We start from the raw sequence: 12,409 nt of genomic DNA, 5'->3' as shown, positions 1-12,409 counted from the left end.
AGCGACGGAGCTTGAATAAACTGGGGTGTTGTATTGTCCGAGGTCTTATTGTTGTCACTTTTGTTAACTTTACTGTCAATTTAAATGTGGCCTTGGCTGAAAACTCTCACTGCCTTCTTTATACATTTGTTGCAAAATGTATATATTCACGTTTTTGCTTTCATTTAATTTGATGACTGCTTTTTTCTTTACGTGTAAAACACACAAAGCTTCCAAATTCGCTCGTGTCGTCTTACTGTCAATTGTGCAACTCTTGTCCTCCCGGTTTGATTGTGAGCTCATTCTATAACTCATAACCCAAATCTGTGTGACACTTTTTAACCAACTAGATTAAGAGTTGAAAGTTTCACCTTTTTTGTTTTTATTTCTGGCAAATCGACTAAATAACCCCTTATTCCGATACAAAAAGAAACAAGTCAAACCCGAGGAAAACAGGAGAGTTAATAGGGGCTTAATTGAGTGTCGAAATGAATAAACGGGAAGTTGTTTTTGATTTCCAGAGCATACCTCGGGAAAGAATGACAACCTGCTTTGGTTTCAGCCAATTAGAGTGAAATAGTGAGCTCTTGAGAAGTGAAACCGGGCAGAATGGAGTCTGTTGGCGCAGGCGGTGAGTGTTGGCTGGAGCTCGCTGGCAGCCTGACAGACTTGTCGTACGATGCGAGGACGGGGTGTGTGTTTGTGTGTATGTGTTTGAGTGTTTGTGTGCCTGTACTGGAGCTTGGTATTGTGAGACTGGTGTCAGTGTCACTCTCTGTTAATCTCTGGATATTTGCAGGATGTTGCCACTTTGATTTGCCATCATCACAGACATATCTGTGGATTTGGGCTAACAAGAGGATTGTTGTTTTAGCGTTCATGTAGTTTGCTGATGGAATTACTGTGTCCAGCAGCCAGTGAGTGAGCCTTTCATTGCTGGCTGTGGAGAAGGAGGAGGAAGTATTTGCCTGATTATACTGTAGGGGGGCGGTAAAAATACATTTTGAAAAGGGTTGCATTAGAAATGGGCAGAGAGTGTAAATATATGATAAAACGACAGGAACTGCAAAAGAGAATATCTGCTTGCTCACGAAAAAAACAAGAATGATTAGAGTAGAATTTAAAATGCTTAATTGCAAATCCCATATTAATTTATTTTACTGCCCCCAGGTGGCCAATAAATTAATGAAGCTGTAAGGCAAAACAATGAGCTAATAAAGGTCCAAAATATCTGTAGAGAAACGCAGTCTTTGACAGAACGGAAACATTTCACATTAAACGTTTTTCATTCAACTGTACAAAAGATTATTGATCAGTTTTTGAGGAGGTATGTATCTCTCAGCAGTTGTACTGAGTAAACGTGTGTGAATGGAACATCTGAGTAGCAAAACTACTAATAACAACCCTGACAGTTTTTGGGAAAACATGTGTGGGTGTAGGATGAGTGGAAAAAAGCAGGTTAGGAAACAAAGTAAGCCGATATAGAGAGAGGAGAGGTCGGTTGGGGTCATGGTTGCATCATGTTGTCTCTCTGGCTCACCTTCCCCTCCCCCTTGTCAGTTGTCTTCCCCCCGTCTTCACACCTTGCTAACATAAAGGGAAGAGGAAATATGGTACTAACATGGGAAAACATGCACGCCTTGGCTGGAAAATGAACAAGTGTAAATCTTCAGTCTTTAATAACAGCTGTCACTAACTTATTTCAAGTCCCCCGCCCCCCCAGAGAGTTCTCCGCAGAGAATCCCTTCCTACTGTTTAGCTTAAAGGCTCTCCAACGCCTCACGCCTCCAGCTCGACTTATTATTGTAGACATGAAAAAAGTGAGTTAAGACTTATTGAAATGTCCACCACGGTGGTCCATGTTGCGCAACAGGTGACTCCAGATTGATCAGCTTTCGGCATGGCAGTCAGTTTTAGGTTTGCTATTGGAGAACACTCATCAGAGACCAACAGGTTGAAGCCAAAGTGAACTCCAAACTCAGAGCCATGAGAAAGACGCCGCAACATGAAAGGTGAAGCCTTTTGGAAACGGCCGTGTTAAAATGAAAGAGCGGAGGCCTTTTTAAATCAGTCCTCTGCCTTCTCATTCCTGCAGTGATGTATGGCTTGAGTTCAGAAATGAGGTGCTCTGTGCAACAGCTTCCTGGCAATTACAGGGCTCTCACTTCCAAACCAGCACGCTGAGGAGCTCAGAGCAGATGCTGCTGTCCTTACATACTATTCCTTCTGCTGGAGTTAGCATGCTGCTGACTTCTCCCTGTTGATGTGTGGATGAGTTAGTTACACTTTACTTAGTTAGTGTGTGTGTGTGATGTGAAGGAGACAAAGGTGTTGTGTGTGTTTCCCTGTTTGCATGCTATGTGTATCGATATACAGTATGTGCATGTAAGCACATATATGCACATCAGTGTGTGTCTCTGTGAAATTCCTAATTTGAAACACATGCTGGTCACAGCTGGACAGGTTTCTCTCGAGACCTTCAAATGTCTCACCACATTCCCAATTGAGTGCACATTTTGACAATCTTTCTCGCAGAGGTTGCCCCGGTGTCTTTAATGCTCTGCCTTTCACCTCAGCGTTTTTCAAGGGTGTGCACGTTGGAAAGAGAGGCTAATTGGAATTGAGCGTGGCCCCAGATGCCTCCAGACTCTGAGCAATCACTCTCACACTGAACACACATTCACACACCTACCCAAACACACACACACACACACACACACACACACACACACACACACACACACACACACACACACACACACACCACACACACACGCACACGCACACGCACACGCACACGCACACACACACACACACACATACATCATCTCACACAGATGTTTCTTCCTTCCACTCCCCCCCCCCCCCTTTCCTTCTTTCTTCTTTTCACCCACATCACCTTTTCAAGCCAAACAAAACGGTTGTAAACACAGGGTGCCAGTGGGGGGAGTGGAATGCCTCAGAGGCTTACACAGGCGTTGGTCCTCTTTGACAGACAGTCCTCCCTGTGTTTGACAGGTCCTCGGGTCCTGCCGCCTGGCTGCACTGTGGTGGTCCCTGCATGTCCCTTGCAATTTCCCATAAGGGGATAAGGGGGATGGGTGGCTGTGGAGAGTGGCTGTGGCAGTGGCTGTGGCAGTGGCTGTGTGGCTGTGGATGCCCAGGTCCTGTTTGTCAGAGGGGGGGGGGAATGTTAAAGCTATAAAGGGAGGAAACTCTTTGTTGTGTCAAAGAAAAATCTTAAAATGTGTTTCTCTGACAACACCATGCAATTAGATCATTTGCTCTTTTGTCTTAAGGGGGTTGCTAACTAATAAGGACCAGCACCTGTTTGCCCTTTTCGTGGTGTGGAAGCCATTTCCTCTCATCCAGATGTTTTATCACATCTCTTCTAGTGATTTTTATTTGAATGGTTGTCTTAATCTCTTGTTTGTGTTCCCATGTATCAGTTTGCATTTACAGTTGAGCCGGACAGGAAGAAAACTCAAACCAGGTCTGCATTATGGAAATGTTTGTGGCTTGTTTATTCCATATCCTGCAGCTGTTAACACCTGTCTGTCATTGTGAAATACTTTACACTCCATCATTAGACCCATAAGTGTGTAAAACACACATGCAAACTCGGCAAGGGGATAGGAGTAAACGGTGCCAAATTCTCAGTATGTTTACGTGTGTTTATGTGCATGACGTTGCACTTTTGCAGGTGTTCCCCTAAAGTAATGGCTGCAAGTTGTGAATGTGTGGTAAACCTTTAACTTGTCCGATCATCTATTGCCCAGGAGATGACTTTGATTGATATCCTTCCTGTTGTTTTAGCGTAATTATGAAAATGCACTGAAGCGGATCTCACATGGTTCTGTTCTCACGTCTTTTGTTATCTTGAGTAAGGGATTGGATGTCTTGTAGAATGATTGTGGGGCAGGTGGAATTTATAGTACCGTACTTTTCGGACTATAAGCCGCGACTTTTCCCCCCATTTCTTTTGTACAGCTAACGGCCACTAGGGAACCTCCTAAATCTATGGATTTTACAGGTACAATTAACCACCTTTAACCCTATGGGCTCTATGACCGGTCCGCGGGAAAAGCTGGAGGCCGGAAAAGAGTGAGACAGGTAGCGCGCCAAAGTAAAAGTGGAACCGAGAGACAGAACGAGAGCAAGACAGACGGACAATTTAGCTGCTGCGGCTTATATGCAGGTGCGCTTTATAGTCCGAAAAGTACGGTAGTTGCATTTGTTCCATTTGTAAATACCTTGCAATGGAAGCGGCAACTTGTGCAGCAACCACTCTCAAACTCTGAGAGGAAACAGTGGAGACGGACAAAGTGAGGTGTCAACAAACAGCACCCCCCTTTCCAGGTTATAGGTTCAAATCTGTGTCTCTGAAGACAGCTGAGCAGCAGAAGTGAATTTCTGAAGCCAAGCCAATAATGAACTTGGTTCCTCTTGTTATCACAACTCTAGAGTTTCCTTATCGCGGTGCCACTGCTCCCCATGCCTGTGTGCCCGGACGGCGGGCTGCGTACCCAGACAGACGCCGTCCTGTCCTGCATTCTTTCAGTGAACAGGACCCTTCGATATCTAAGTCACTGAGAAGGGGATTTGGTTTCACACAAAGGGAAATGGGCCTGCTGTGTTTTGCTTATGAAAGCAATTTCTAGCACGTCTTGGAACCGGTTGGTTAGTGGGTACGCACTGTTTGATAGCAGGCGGCTTATTTTCTATGTCAAAGTGGATCTACTATTAAAGATATTAGGTCATTTTATATTTACAAACCAAGTGATTTGGAAAAAGGTTATCCGCATTTAATTCTCACCAAAGCAAAGGGTTTAGATTTTTAAACATTACGTATAAACTCAATTTGTGTTGGATGCCTAAAATCATTTCAAAGAGTAGAATTGTTTTTATGTCTTTATTGAACCATGCCAATGCTTAAAATACTTTAATCTCAATAAGAGAAGACTCACTAGATTTGAGCTAATAGACACATTCACAGAGAGAAAAGCAGTGTGATTTTGTGCAAAGAAAGGGCTATGACACAGTTCTGTTTTACACACTTGACCCCCTGTGAGTCTCAACCTGCCTTTGTTTGAAACATTGAAACTCACTATAGACTTCCATCTTGTGTTGATAGAGTACATTTTTCATATCTTGTTTGATAAGAACATTTCGTTTTGGAACCAGTCCAACAATTGTGATATGAACAGAGCAGGAACTTTTGGCTTCGCTCCCCATAAAAAGAAGACCCCACATCCCAAAAATAGATTATACATTTGTTTCACATCCAGAAAGTATTGTGGCACATACTGTACATTTCAGTTTCTGGTTTCTCTCATTGACACCCTCTGTCTCTTACTGTCTTCCACTCTATTTTTGTCTTTATCCATGCCGCTCCCTCCCTCTCCCATTTCTCTTTGGACAGCTGGAGGAGTTGGACGCGTGCCTTGAGTGTAAACAAAAGCTGAATTAGGATTTCTTTCAAAAATATAGCTTGAGATCTAAACGGAGGATTAAGAAGGCAAAGAGGAACAGCTCTGCATTAATTATGTGGTGTGTGTTTGTCTTCAAATCTGAGTTACATGTTTCTTTTGTGTGTCTTTTCTCGTGCAGTACTGCAGACACGGGATGTGTGTGAACAAGGAGTTGGACCTGCAGCCAGTCCATGGGGAGTGGGGTCTTTGGGGGCCCTACAGTGTTTGCTCCAGGTCCTGTGGTGGAGGAACCCGGAGCAACACCAGAGACTGCAACAAGCCTGAGTAAGAACCAATCAGATCCATTACAGACATGTAAATATGTGTCAGACTCCTGTAAGAGAAGGAACACGCCTGAATAAGAAGCTGTAAACAAGCTTAAGTCAAATTTACTGCCAGATTCAGTTAGCCTGAACCTGATTTAAAGCAACACTCAGTTTGCTTTCTTAGTGTGCATTTAAATGTAAACGGTTGGTTCCAGAAACCTGCAGGTCCGCTGCAACTCTTACTACTTTTAAATCCAGGCTGAAGACTTTTCTTTTTGTCGCTGCTTTTAATTGAACTATTCATATCTTAAACTGCACTGTAACTTTTATCCATGTACTTTTTCTTTTAATGTTTAATTGAACTATTCATATTTTAGACTGCACTGTAACTTTTATCCATGTATTTTTCCTTTTAATGTTTATTTTATTAGCTTTTCTTTTTTAATGCTTAATGTCTTTCATTTTTTGTAAAGCACTTTGAATTGCCTTGCGTTGAAAAGTGCTATATAAATAAACTTGCCTTGCCTTGCCTTGCCTTGAAGTCATAAAGCACCAGTCAAACAAGAGCAAACATGATTTTTAAATTGAAATCAAGTACTGTTTATTTTCTTACTCTAGGCCCAGAAATGGCGGGAAGTTCTGTGTGGGTCGCAGGATGAAGTTCCGCTCTTGCAACACTGAGCCATGTCCGAGAGGTCAGAAAGATTTCCGCGAAGAGCAGTGCTCTCTTTTTGACGGCAAGCACTTCAACATCAACGGTCTACCTCCAACCGTCCGCTGGATCCCCAAGTACAGTGGCAGTGAGTATACCAATGTATTCCTAAGGTGTGCAATCTGAATGTTCTTGTAGTAACTCAATCATAGATGGATACTATTTACATCCAACAATACAATGTAATTTGAAGGTAATGAGTCAGATTGATGCATTTAACTAACATGCTGCACACCAAACTGTTTGTAGAATAGCCCAATTGTAGTTGCTATAGCTACAACATCATATCATTTCGATACAAGAGGGGAAATGATAAAATAGCTGCACATCTGCGTGTGTTTTTTCTTTTTATACTTTGCTTACGCAGAGCTGCGTATGGTAAACCTTGAGTTGACACTTAACAACAGCAACATTAAAGCAACACACAGCCCTTCCATATGAAGCTCCTGGCAGCTCTCCTTAATGCAGCCGTATCTAATTCCTTCCAGAGATGGCCTGCCCAGCTACATGAGATTATCATCTGGCGAAGACCATCATGTCTAAGTTACTGCGAGTGATTCATTCATTCAATTGATTATATACAAGCAAACAGGCCAGGCCCCGGAGCCAGCGCACTGTCAGATACAAAGTGATTGCTCCAAACAATAGATCACATTTTGGCAATTCTTGCAACAGCCCCCTGACCTTTGCAACTAATAGTGAGAAGATCAAAAATATCTTTTGTTTTGTTTATCGGCACATGCAAGTCATCTCTAGGCGTTTCATCTTTCAGGTTTTTATTAATCTCATTAACTTGATGAGCTGTAGACCAACATTTTCCATAGTTTGTTTTCTTACTCCATACAGTACTAATGAAGGATCGCTGTAAGCTCTTCTGCCGGGTTGCCGGGACTACAGCGTACTATCAGCTGAAGGACCGCGTCACCGACGGCACGCCGTGTGGGCCAGACACTTACGACATCTGTGTTCAAGGCCTCTGCAGGGTATGGTGACCGCATGCACACGCACACCAACACAAGCTTCCACATAAACGTCAGCTTACCTTACCGAATGTCCGTACCAACTTGATATGTAGTCGGTTTTACATTTGTGGCTGTTATTGAGGAAGACAAACCTAACACTCTCTGCTCATTCATTCTTTTAGAGGATTTTTTTTGCATTATTGCAAATTATAAAAATGTTAGTGCAGTGTCACAACCACAAACACCTGCTTTTGCCACATCCATGGTGTCCATCTGAAACACTGCTCACACATGTGTAATTCAAACGAATCAGTATGTTACATTACATCACTGTACATCCTAAGTGTTTACCTTCTCTTCATCCGTGCCTCTTCAGCAAGCCGGCTGCGACCACGTTCTCAACTCGAAAGCCAGGAATGATAAGTGCGGAGTGTGTGGCGGAGACAACTCCTCGTGTAAAACCTTGGCAGGGACCTTCAACGATGCTCAGTATGGTGAGTCCAGCCGCTCCCATTACATGTACAGTACACTAATAGCTATATGACTACAACAAAAGGTGTTGCTATTAAACATACTGGGTGTCAGCAGCTTCTGCAGATGAATTATGATAGGTCTGATATGCAGTAAACATAGAGGGGCTAAGAAAGACTTCAGTCCCATGGGGCTGCACTGCGGACACGCTAGATGCAGGTCTTTGGGGCTGATGTCATGCCTGGTTATGGTTAAGCTTGATTTTCAGAGTGTTTCAGCCAAGCTTAGAAAAAGGCAACTTCCCTGTTTCTTTAGAAACTGATTCAAACAGTAATCCTACTCTTGTCTGATTTTTGATAGCAAACACAAACCTTACTTCACTCCTTTGAACTGTCCTTCTTAATACGGCGCTGCATTGTAAGCCAACTTCTGATTGCATCCAATCCGTTTTATGTCTGGGCATCAGAGCAGCAGAAGCATTAGCATAAAAGCTCTGGATGTGGCCCGCGTCATGTTTACTCCGCATTCGTTTGGAACGTTAACGTCTCCATCCATCTACTTTCTTTCCGTTGGCTGCTCGGGGTACAGGGTTTGAGGACTGTACTGAACCAAACCGGTCTCTGAGCTTGGCCCTGGACATTTGGCAAGACATTATTAAAGAGAACAGGAGTGGGAGTGCAGCCCAGGCAGGATATCCCTCTGCTCCTGTGTCCAGGCCTGTCTTTCTGTCTTTTGTCCTCCTCTGCCTTTCTTTTCCCTACCTCCTTCTCAAGACAAGACAAATTAAGTTTCCAAGTCAAATCTGAATGTGTTTTTGTCCTTTGATGAAATTCCAAGTAATTATAGTCACATCTTTATCAGCAAATTGCAAGTCAATATGCTGAATTAGGTTGTTTTGTATCAGCTAATGATGTTTTTAAAAGTCATTTGTATGTGTTTTATTCCTTATAATTACATTCTGCAGCTGTGCAAGGACCGTCTGTTGACGTCCTGATTATTATTTGTATTTTTTGGTGGGTCTCTTTCTATGTGGGTGAAAACTTGAAGCTGTGGGTCTACGAGGGGAATCAATACAGGCATACCATTTGTTTTTTATTTCTTGGCTTAAAGCTTTATGGAAAATCAAACTAGGAGGTTAAATAGTTCCTGTGTTACAATGGAATCATAATCCAATCACAGTAATAAAAATAAGCAGATGTTTGTCTTCAACTCAGTCAGTAAGCCTGTGATGCCTTTCATCTGCAGGCTATTAATACATCATCTTCTTTCTGCTCGTGGCAGGAGGAAGCATGTTTGAAACCTCAGCGTTCCAAAACCTCAGCATGGTTTTGTTGTTTCCCCGTGGTGTGTATACTGTTCATCCCTCGGTCACTCTGCGGTGGCGGAGGATTGTGTGTGTGGTCAGTTGCTAAGCTAGGGGATCACTGAGGTCTCTGGTGGCTTTTGGATAGCAATTGTCAAAAAAGGGGGCAGTGTTGGCGGTTTCAGAGTTCATACATCTGTCTTCTTCGTGCTTATTCTGTCCCCAGTGTTTAAGGAGGAGATTCAACATCTCATACAATAGTAGATTATATATACATTAGGTTTTTGTGTTGTGGTCAAATGGTTTCTTTGTGAAGTAATGCATAGTAGTAGAAGTAGAAGCTTCCTGTGCAGTGCGACCTCAAATGGAGAAGTTTTCCAGTCCTGGTTGACATGGATTGTGATGACGATAGTGTGTCTGCATGTGAGTGTTTGTGTGTGTAAAGATTAACATGACTGATGAGAGGAAGATATGTAAACCAAGTGCTGCCCCCGAGTGGCTCAAGGTGTCAGGCTAACCATCAGATCAAACCAACCCACACCTTTACTGCCATTACATTCAGACGCATGTTGGTTCAAATTCTCAAGCTGAACCCTCATTATTAATGAAATTAGTGAATATTAACATTAACCCATTATTACCACAGTGTTAATGTATGTTTATGTACCTCCAATGATGTTACTGGACTAATCAAGTTGTACAAAAAGGAGAAAGTTGTTGTGGAGCCAAACAGCTGTTCAACGCAACCTTTACGCCACGGATAAAGCCTTCTACCCCTGCCAACCTTAACATGTTGCTATAAAATAATACGTTTGTTCTCAAGTGATTTAATAGCAGGTAAACAAGGAACCTTGTTGAGTTGTGTCTCATCTGTACTTAGCCAACATCTGTAACAACTACTCTCACAGGTAGAACTGGTATCCTTAGTCAATTATTTGATACTTTTACTGATATAACTGTCAGTACCTAAAACTCCAAAATGTTACTTATTTTGTTTATTATTTACTTTGAACATACATATAGTACTTTTTTTTTATATGTAATAAAGGAAGCTAAACTTATATTAAGAAAACAATCTATAAACTGTATAGACACTTTGCCTTAAATAAAATAAATAAACAAAAATAGGCAAATTGACAATTTAAATCAACAACTGGATGATCAGAGAGTAATTAGGGTAGAAATCAAAGCAAGCACTCAATGTCAGCTAATAGTTTCCTATACTTGCTGCTATGGATACGTTTTGATCGGTAAAACAATATTTAGCTTTCATACTTCTCATGGGAAGCTACACATTATTCTCCCCTCTAATTACCTCCATTCTCTTTATATTTTGCTTATTTAATTCTGTGCCCCTTGTTCTGTTTCCATCCTCACGTTTTCTTTTGTGGCCTCATGGCTTTCACATGCTCTCCCCCTCTCATCTCACTCGTGTTGTATGTTAGTTTATCATGGGACAACGGCCTGGTGTAGTAATTACAGGCCAAAGGTAGGTCCAGGGAATAATTACATAGCATTTCACGGTCAGTCCCTCTGAGACTTAAACAAGGCCTCCTGCAGGTTATTTGAGAGGAGTAGACCTTTTTTTGGGTATTTGTCCAAGTGTGACATTTAAATCCCCAGTGGTTGGATCCGGACTTCCCTGACTGTGAAGCATAGGGAAGCGATTATAAGTATCAAGACGGGACCACTCACTGTTGTTATTGTGGCCACTTTGGTCCCTTTTGAGACTAACTTTCCGTGTCTCTCTCTGTCTGTCTTTCGTTTGTCTATCCTTCTTCAGGTTACAACACAGTGGTGCGGATCCCAGCCGGAGCCACCAACATTGATATCAAACAGGTCAGCTACTCTGGAAAGCCAGAGGACGACAACTACCTTGGTGAGTGTGATGCGTGTCAGCACAATGATGTGGTTTTAAAGCAACACTGTATCCCATTGCAGGGTTTTCATGGGAGAATCAATCCAACATGGAAGCAGTCAAATCAGATGTATACATTACACCCCTTTGAGTTCTCATCTCATAGGTCAATGCCATTATCCCCTAACATGCCCATACACCACCCAGACTTTGGTGAGTCTGAGCTGTAGTGGCAGGCTTTTAGTGAAGTAGGGCAAGGGGACATGGGGCAAACTGTTGTCAAAGTGTTTTCATAAAGGAAAGGAAACTGTCATTTGTACTGAGTGTACAATATGGAGGGAACGCGGTGGGGCGTTGTTCCATCTGGTCATGGCAAAGAGGGTTGGTTGGGAAAGCAAATGGAGTGTCAGCCCCGGAGAAAGATAAATGAGGCAGCAATAGGTGCTAATTAGTGGCATGTGTAGCCCAGGCTGCATGAAAGTGGATATAGGGGTATAGGGTTAGATGGACCCACCAGGATCGCAGCGTGTGGTGTGTGTGTGTGTGTGTGTGTGTGTGTGTGTGTGTGTGTGTGTGTGTGTGTGTGTGTGTGTGTGTGTGTGTGTGTGTGTGTGTGTGTGTGTGTGTGTGTGTGTGTGTGTGTGTGTGTGTGTGTGTGTGTGTGTGTGTGTGTGTGTGTGTGTGTGTGTGTGTGTGTGTGTGTGTGTGTGTGTGTGTGTGTGTGGTGTGTGTGTGTGTGTGTGTGTGTGTGTGTGTGTGTGTGTGATGTGAGAGACAGACAGAGGTAAAAAAAAAAACGGAGAAAAGGAGTTTTGCCTATGTTGTAAGGGCGGGCGCCCATTTTCAGATGGTTCAAGTCAGGTTCAAGATGTTTTAAGTCAAATTGCTAGGAAGCACACCAGGCAGGGTCTCGCTGCCATGCTGCTGTGAAAAGCTTGACTCCCGCTGTTCCTGAGTGCCACAGCCACACACTGAGCCTCTGCTGTCAGCTATAAACGTGGTTTGTATTTGCAACACCATGTCAATTTGACAACTCCAGCTGGTACATACAGTATGTAGACTTTTTTTGAAGAGATCACCTCCCTGATGACCAGCAACAAGTACACTTTGAAGTCATGGCTCTTTGAAGCTCTCTCCTGTTGGATGTTGACACTTTGGACACCTTAAGAAAAAAGTTCACATGTTATATCTGCCTTTACTTGGTTTCATTTATTTATTTGTAATCTCTATATCGTCCTACTGTATGTTGTGTCTCATTTGTCTTTTATGGGGAAGCACTTTTTGAAGTATGTTCTTAAAGGTGCTGTGATTCAATTTGACTACTTACAATGCAATGGTGCAAAAAGTCTCCGCACACTTTGGGCCCATTACAAGAATTTGATAACTA

General features: G+C 42.7%; 1 protein-coding gene across 1 annotated transcript in view; it reads left to right on the top strand.

Moving 5' to 3' along the window:
• Positions 1 to 12,409, top strand: part of LOC117447948 (A disintegrin and metalloproteinase with thrombospondin motifs 20) — a 78,894-nt gene that overhangs the window by 29,623 nt on the left and 36,862 nt on the right. The window contains exons 12-16 of the mRNA XM_034084973.1: positions 5,590 to 5,735; positions 6,335 to 6,516; positions 7,275 to 7,411; positions 7,767 to 7,884; positions 10,948 to 11,043. Of these exons, the coding sequence (XP_033940864.1) occupies positions 5,590 to 5,735; positions 6,335 to 6,516; positions 7,275 to 7,411; positions 7,767 to 7,884; positions 10,948 to 11,043 (679 nt within the window). The remainder of the gene's footprint in view (positions 1 to 5,589; positions 5,736 to 6,334; positions 6,517 to 7,274; positions 7,412 to 7,766; positions 7,885 to 10,947; positions 11,044 to 12,409) is intronic.

This window comes from Pseudochaenichthys georgianus, chromosome 6, assembly GCF_902827115.2.
Source record: "Pseudochaenichthys georgianus chromosome 6, fPseGeo1.2, whole genome shotgun sequence".
Lineage (NCBI taxonomy): Eukaryota > Metazoa > Chordata > Actinopteri > Perciformes > Channichthyidae > Pseudochaenichthys > Pseudochaenichthys georgianus.
Note: the sequence above shows the minus strand (reverse complement) of the source record. Positions and strands in the feature narration are given on the sequence as shown.